Source organism: Eriocheir sinensis, chromosome 34 (genome assembly GCF_024679095.1).
Source record: "Eriocheir sinensis breed Jianghai 21 chromosome 34, ASM2467909v1, whole genome shotgun sequence".
In the NCBI taxonomy this organism is placed as follows: Eukaryota; Metazoa; Arthropoda; class Malacostraca; order Decapoda; family Varunidae; genus Eriocheir; species Eriocheir sinensis.
The window spans coordinates 10,687,163-10,693,936 of record NC_066542.1 but is presented as its reverse complement, the minus strand read 5'-3'; the positions used below and the strand labels follow the sequence as shown (position 1 = coordinate 10,693,936).

The 6,774-nt window shown below is 42.0% G+C and overlaps 1 protein-coding gene across 1 annotated transcript; it reads left to right on the top strand.

Moving 5' to 3' along the window:
- Positions 1-633: 633 nt before the first annotated feature.
- Positions 634-5,307, top strand: LOC127007069 (uncharacterized). The gene is made up of 6 exons (XM_050877600.1): positions 634-743; positions 1,744-1,839; positions 2,254-2,320; positions 2,669-2,760; positions 3,749-3,961; positions 4,701-5,307. The coding sequence occupies exons 1-6, from the start codon at positions 714-716 to the stop codon at positions 4,788-4,790; spliced, it is 588 nt and encodes a 195-aa protein (XP_050733557.1). The 5' UTR covers positions 634-713; the 3' UTR covers positions 4,791-5,307.
- The last annotated feature ends 1,467 nt before the right edge of the window (positions 5,308-6,774 follow it).

Here is a 6,774-nt window from a genome sequence, read left to right as displayed (position 1 = left end):
TTCTTCTCTTGTCTTCTCTCTTCTCTTTTCTTCTCTTTTCTTCTCTTTTTCTTCTCTCTTCTTTTCTTTTCTTCTCTTTTCTTCTCTTTTTCTTCTCTCTTCTTCTCTTGTCTTCTCTTGTCTTCTCTTTTATTCTATTTTATTCTCTCTTCTCCTCTTGTCTTCTCTTGTCTTCTTCTCTTGTCTTCGCTTTTCTTCTGTTTCTTCTGTTTCTTCTCTTTTCTTCTCTTCTCTTTTCTTCTCTTCTTTTCTTTTCCTTTCCTTTCTCTCCTTTTCTTCTCCCTGTCAATCATCCTAACTTCCTTTCTTTTCATCTTCCTTTTCTCTCCTTTCCACCCTTCCTCTATCTTATCTACCTATCTACCTACCTACCTACCTACCTAGCTGTCTTTCGCATTTCTACACTAACAAAACCCAAACCTCTCATTCACAACCATCTCTAATGCAGCTTCTACTATGATAATTTCTCGTATACCAGCACCCTTTCCACCTCCCACCGTCACTGTCATCCCCTCCACCCCGTCACCATCAAAACTAACAATCATAAGCTCTCACACGATAAGACCTGCAGATTGCGGCGGCACAGATAACGATAACATACAGCGCTATCAGGACAAACGTGGGAGGAGTACACCGAGATAAACAGGCGATTCAGAGGTTCAACTGGACTAGCGAAGGGCGGAGGTTTGAATCCAACACACACACACACCAACATGTCTGTCCAGCCCGCCTACCCACCTCAGGTAAGACTCGCTTCCAGGTGTAGTGAGAACGTAAATGCACACTCACACACTCAAAAAAACCTAGCTAATCTCCTTCGTGGTCACTGAAAGGACACCTGTGGCCATACTCCCAAACGCTTCGCCGCCTACGAACTCGCTTATGGCAACGTTTTCGTACGAGTTCTCCGCATTTCCAGAGGTACTTTTATAACCCTGGTAATAGTTTGAGCCTTCCTCTGTACCATGAACGTGAAAAAAACACTAATGAAAACACGATTAATCTCCTTGTTGACATGGGAGGTGGCAGCGTCTGAACTCGCTTATGACAAGGTTTTCGTACGAGTTTTCCGCATTTCCAGAGGTACTTTTATGACCCTGGTGGTAGTTTGAGCCTTCCTCTGTACCATGAACGTGAAAAAACAATAATGAAAACCCCTATTAATCTCCTTTTCGGTCTTTGGAAATAGTTAACGTGGGAGATAGAAGCGTCTGAACTCACTTATGACAAGGTTTTTATACGACTTCGAACTTCCAGAGGTACTGTTATGACCCTGCAAAACTACGCACTAAGGGCCCAAAACTACACACTAAGGCTTTGTGAATCTAGCCCCTGGTGATAATTTGACCCTTCTTCTGACCATGAACGTGAAAAAAACACTAATGAGAACCCGATTAATCTCCTTGTTGACGTGGGAGGTGAAAGCCTCTGGGAATACCAGGTCATGGTCAGCGTTGCCAAATTATCGTATTAACCACATATCGTATCTATCATTTTTATGCCTCAAACTCTCGTACCTACACAAGTAACGTGAGAAAATCCAAGTTAGTGCTAAAACTGTTGAATATTGATGTTTTTCGTTCTTTGTTGTTATAGTTATCAGTCAGCAATTACGAAAATGAAATGCGATGAGTACGATACTTTGGCAACGCTGGTCAGGGGGTGTGAAGGCCGTCTGCAGTCCATCCACCTCCACTTCGCCTCTCTCCTCCAGCTTGTCACTGATTTGCTACCCCGTTGCAGGAACACTACGCGATGATGCCTCCCCCAGCCTATAACGCCGCCACGCCCCTCGGAACCAAAAAGACATTGATTGTGGTACTCGGAGTGTTTAGCATAGTAAGTACTCTTCTTTTTTATTGGGTAGATGAGTCTGTGGCCCCGTCCCCTCCAACCCTTCCTTCTCTCCCTCTCCCTCTCTCCCTCTGCAATAACTTTTTCCGCCCTTTCTTCCTTCATCTTAATTTCTTTTTTTCATCTCTCGTTTTCTCTAACTTACTGCTCTTTTTTTTTATTGGCTTGGTGAGTCTGTATTCCCTTCCCCAGTCCCTTCTCTCTCTCTCTCTCTCTCTCTCTCTATCTCTCTCCTTACTTCATTGCACACACCTACACACACACACACACCCTCCTCCCCCTCCCACACACACCTGAGCTAAAACTCCACAGGTATCACAACCTCTCCGTGTGAATGACCTAACGACGTCCATCTCGAGTGTAAAGTGATTCACGCGGCGTCTCTTTCCTCTCTGCCAGGTCGTGTGGTGTACGTCCATCGGCTTCTTGATCGGCTGGGGTTACGGCTACTACTCTGAGACGGCAAGTAAGTAGAAATGCTTTAGAGAGAGTTACCCGTTTGATCGACTGAGGAAAAGTTGAGGACAAAGCTTAAGGTGGTAAAATTTGGGGTGGGAGAGAGACAGACAAGGCGAAATGTAAAGTAAAGAAAGAAAGGTGGAGAGCATGGAACTATGAAGGTTTACAATGCACTTAAGAAAAAAGTAAGGAAGAGATAGTTGTTATTATTATTATTATTATTATTATTATTATTATTATTATTATTATTATACTACACTCTTGTCTAGTCTCTCCGGCTTAGACACATACTCAAGACACTTTACTTCATTTCCGATTGTTTTTGCATTTTCTTTTTTTTTTTTTTCTTTTTCAGGCGAAATCAAAATCATTTACGGGAACTTCCTTTCGGTTCCCGCCAACGCCGCCATGATCTACGCCACCGCCCGCATCATTTTTATCATCATGGTGCGCTGCTGTTGTTGTTGTTGTTGTTGTTGTTGTTGTTGTTGTTGTTGTTGTCACCTTACAAATGCATAAAACGAGACCCGTCATCCAACCCAGTCACCTCTTCATTACGTCTTCATCTTCATCATCTTCATCTAATATTCATCTTCATTATCATCATCATCATCATCATTTGCATCATATTCGTCATCATCATCATCTTCAACATCATCTCATCTTCATTATCTTTATCTCATCATTTTCATCATCTTCAACGGCTTCATCTTCAACATCATTTCATCTTCATTATCTTTATCTCATCATTTTCATCATCTTCAACAGCTTCATCTTCAACGTCATCTCATCTTCATTATCTTTATCTCATCATTTTCATCATCTTCAACAGCTTCATCTTCAACATCATCTCGTCTTCATTATCTTCATCTCATCTTCATCTTCAACATCTTCATCTCATCTTCATTATCTTTATCTCATCATTTTCATCATCTTCAACAGCTTCATCTTCAACATCATCTCGTCTTCATTATCTTCATATCATCTTCATCTTCAACATCTTCATCTCATCTTCATCTTCAACATCATCTCATCTTCATTATCTTCATCTCATATTCATCTTAACCTTCATCATTTTCATCTTTATCATTATCTTCATCTTCATATTTATCACCCTCTTCTCATGGTCATCTTCATTGCCTTCATCTCATCTTCATCTACAGCATCATCATATCATCTTTATCTTCAGCATCTTCATCTCCTTTCGTCATCATTTTCATCATCATAATGTTTATTTCATCTTCATTTTCCTCCCTTCATCTCACCTTAATCTTCATAATCATCATCTTTACATTCAGCATCTTCAGCATCTTCATCTCCTCTTGTCTCCATTTTCATCATCATCATCTTCATTTTCCTCACCTTCATCTCACCTTAATCTTCATAATCACCATCTTTACGATCAGCATCCTCACCATTTTCATCCCACACACAGGATACTGATTTCCCCTGTCCCGCCTCACTCCGGGACCTGAAGCAGTCAATCAGTCGCTTGGTCGCCTTTTCCATGCTGGGTTTCACGGGCTGGGTCACGAGCTTAGTCTGGCTGTCCATCTATAACACCGACAACTTCTTAATGTGCCACCTCTGCAACTACGGCTTCATCTTCGGCGGTCTCATGGCTGCCTTGGCGAACTCCCTGGCTTCGGTGAGTAGGGGGTAATACTTGTGGTGGTGGAATTTGGGGTTAGATAAAGAGACACAGAGGGAGAAAAGCATGAAAGGGGAGGTAGAGAGATAAGCTTGGCGCACTCGCTGGGTTTGGTGAGTAGGGGGTAATACTTATGGTGGTGACGCTTGGGTAAGGAGACAGAGAGAGCAAAGCATGAAAGGGGAGGTAGAGAGACTGGCTTGGAGCGCTCCCTGGCTTCGGTGAGTAGGGAAGAGGACTTGAGATCAACGTTGCTAGATGATCGAAGTGTTGGCAGATGTGTGTGCTTGAGTGCTGAATTGCTTTAGAATGTGCCATGGAATCTCTGAATTGAGGTGGTGAGGCTTGAGGTTAAAGACAGACAGAGACAGAGACGAAGCACCGACATGAATATAAGACAACACAACAACAAACATCAACTCACCCAAACAGTTACTCAAATTCACTACAACACAACCATTGCACTTATAAAACCATTTCCAGCCAACCTAACCACACACAAAACCGAACCAGATAACTTCCTTTTTTTTTCTTTTACGAGCACAGCATTTCCTTTTCTCTCATCACTTTCACCATAATTTCCTCTTCCCCGACGTCACAGGTGTTTGAGGGAGGATGAAGAGGTCATGTGTAACGACAGCAATCCTCCCTCTCTACCTGTTTCGTCTTTTGGTCTCTTGATAATATAGACTTTTACGTTCGCTCCTCTCATACCTTCCATTCCTTCTACCCTCAGAGAACCCGGGAAGCCGCCAAGACGCCCGCCCTGCCCCTACAAGCTCACTACAACCAAGCCTATCCATCGCCCTATCCCAACCCATTGTGATAAGGACGAAGGTAGATGGACAGATACATGGAGAGAGATGGTTAGGTAGATAGGTAGGTAGTTAAATAGATAGAGGTTGATATAAAGAGATGGAGAGAAGTTGATAGATATACAGACAGAAAGAGAGGTAAATAAAAAGAAGTAGATCGATAGAAATAGACATAAAAAGAATTCGAGGTTGGTAAATGAATTGAGATGGAGCGGTAGAGGTAGAGAGTAGACAGAGGTAGAGAGATAAGTATTGTTAGAGAGGTAGATAGATAAATAGATATATAAAGAAAAATAAAGATAACAGTGTTGACGTCTGTGGTTCTAGTCTATTTTTTTGTCAATATAGTGAAGATTCAAATTCTCTTCAGTATTTTACTTTTTTCATGAAATTAAACGGTCAACCTTTTTTTTTTTTACTCTCTTTTGTTGCCGGCAAAGAAAGGAAGACAAACTTTGAAGCGGGATGTTTCTTTGTTTGTTTGTTTTCTCTCTAGTGGAAGTAAAGGAAATAAACTTACGATTTTGATAGGCGAGTTTTTTTTTTATCCTCACTTAAATGTGTGTGTGTGTGTGTGTGTGTGTGTGTGTGTGCGCATGACTCACACACCCTCACACACACACACACACACACACACACACACACACACACACACACACACACACACACACACACACCACACACACACACACACACACACACACACACACACACACACACACACACACACCTCCCCCCTCCCCCCCTCCCCCCACACACACCACGCCTACAGTAAATAATTCAGAATAAAAACAAACAACAGTAATTTCAACTTTCAGCTTCAGTACTTAATATCGAAACTCTTCAATACTTCAGTACACTCGACATGTCCGAACACGTTACCCTGGCCGTGACTTCGCCTTCGTCTTCCCCACAGAGCAATACAACGCGGCAGACGAGGGCGTGAGGAGGAGGAGGAGGAGGAGAAGGAGGAATAGAGAGAGGACAAAAAAAAAGTAAAAAGTTGATTAGGCGAAGAAAAAATGGAAGAGGAGAAAGAAAAGCAGGAAGATGATAATGAGGAGGAGAAAAAAGAGGAAATGGAAGAGGACAAAGGAACGAGGAAGTGGAGTAGACGAAGAGGAAAATAGGAGGAGGAGAAGAAGAAGAAGAGGTGCTGATAGAAGAGGAGGAAGAAGAGGAAGCGAAGACGTGGAAAATAATAAATATCTAAACAGAGAAAATAACTGATGAGGAAGCGAGTGAGAGCGAGAGCACAACACGACTATGAAGAACAGGCGGAGAAGAACAGAGAACACATAACGACTGGACGGGAAAAGGGACGGAAAAGAGATGAATAACAGAAGAACGGATAGAAGGAGAACAGAGGAGAACATACAAGGAAAAGATAGAACACACGAAGAACATGATGAAGAACAGATGGAAAACAGTAGATAAGGAACAGACGAAGGGAAGATGATGAACACAGAGATGGAGGACAAGGAAACTAAGAACAAATGAAGAAAAGACAGAAAACCGACAAGAACAAAAACAAAAATTAGTTACGACCGGTACGACAGGTAGAGAAGGAAAAGTAGACAGGTATACAGACGGGACATGCATTAGACAGGAAGAAGACAGGGAAGAGAAGGAGAGAATGTACAGACCTGATGGAAGGAAAGAAGAAAACAGTAGACGGAAAAAATATAGGAGATAGACACAGAGAAAAACGAAAAAAAAATTCCGCCCAGAGAAAAGATGGGAGATAGAGAGATAGAATAAGAGATAGGAGATAGGAGATAGAGAGAAAAACGAGAAAAATAATCCGCCCAAAGAAGGAAAAGTAGACAGGTATACAGACGGGACATGCATTAGACGGGAAGAAGACAGGAAACAGACGGAGGGAATGTACAGAATTGATAGAAGGAGAAAAGATAACATTGGACGGGAAAAAAATAGGAGATAGAGAGAAACGAAAAGAAATCTTCCTCCCATAGTCTTTCCCTTTCTTTTCTC

Excerpts from the sequence above, each read along its gene's own strand:
- LOC127007069 (XM_050877600.1), top strand. The coding sequence starts at position 714 with ATGTCTGTCCAGCCCGCCTACCCACCTCAG. Across the intron at positions 2,761-3,748 it reads GCATCATTTTTATCATCATG|GATACTGATTTCCCCTGTCC; the intron begins GTGCGCTGCTGT and ends TCCCACACACAG. Across the intron at positions 3,962-4,700 it reads TGGCGAACTCCCTGGCTTCG|AGAACCCGGGAAGCCGCCAA; the intron begins GTGAGTAGGGGG and ends TTCTACCCTCAG.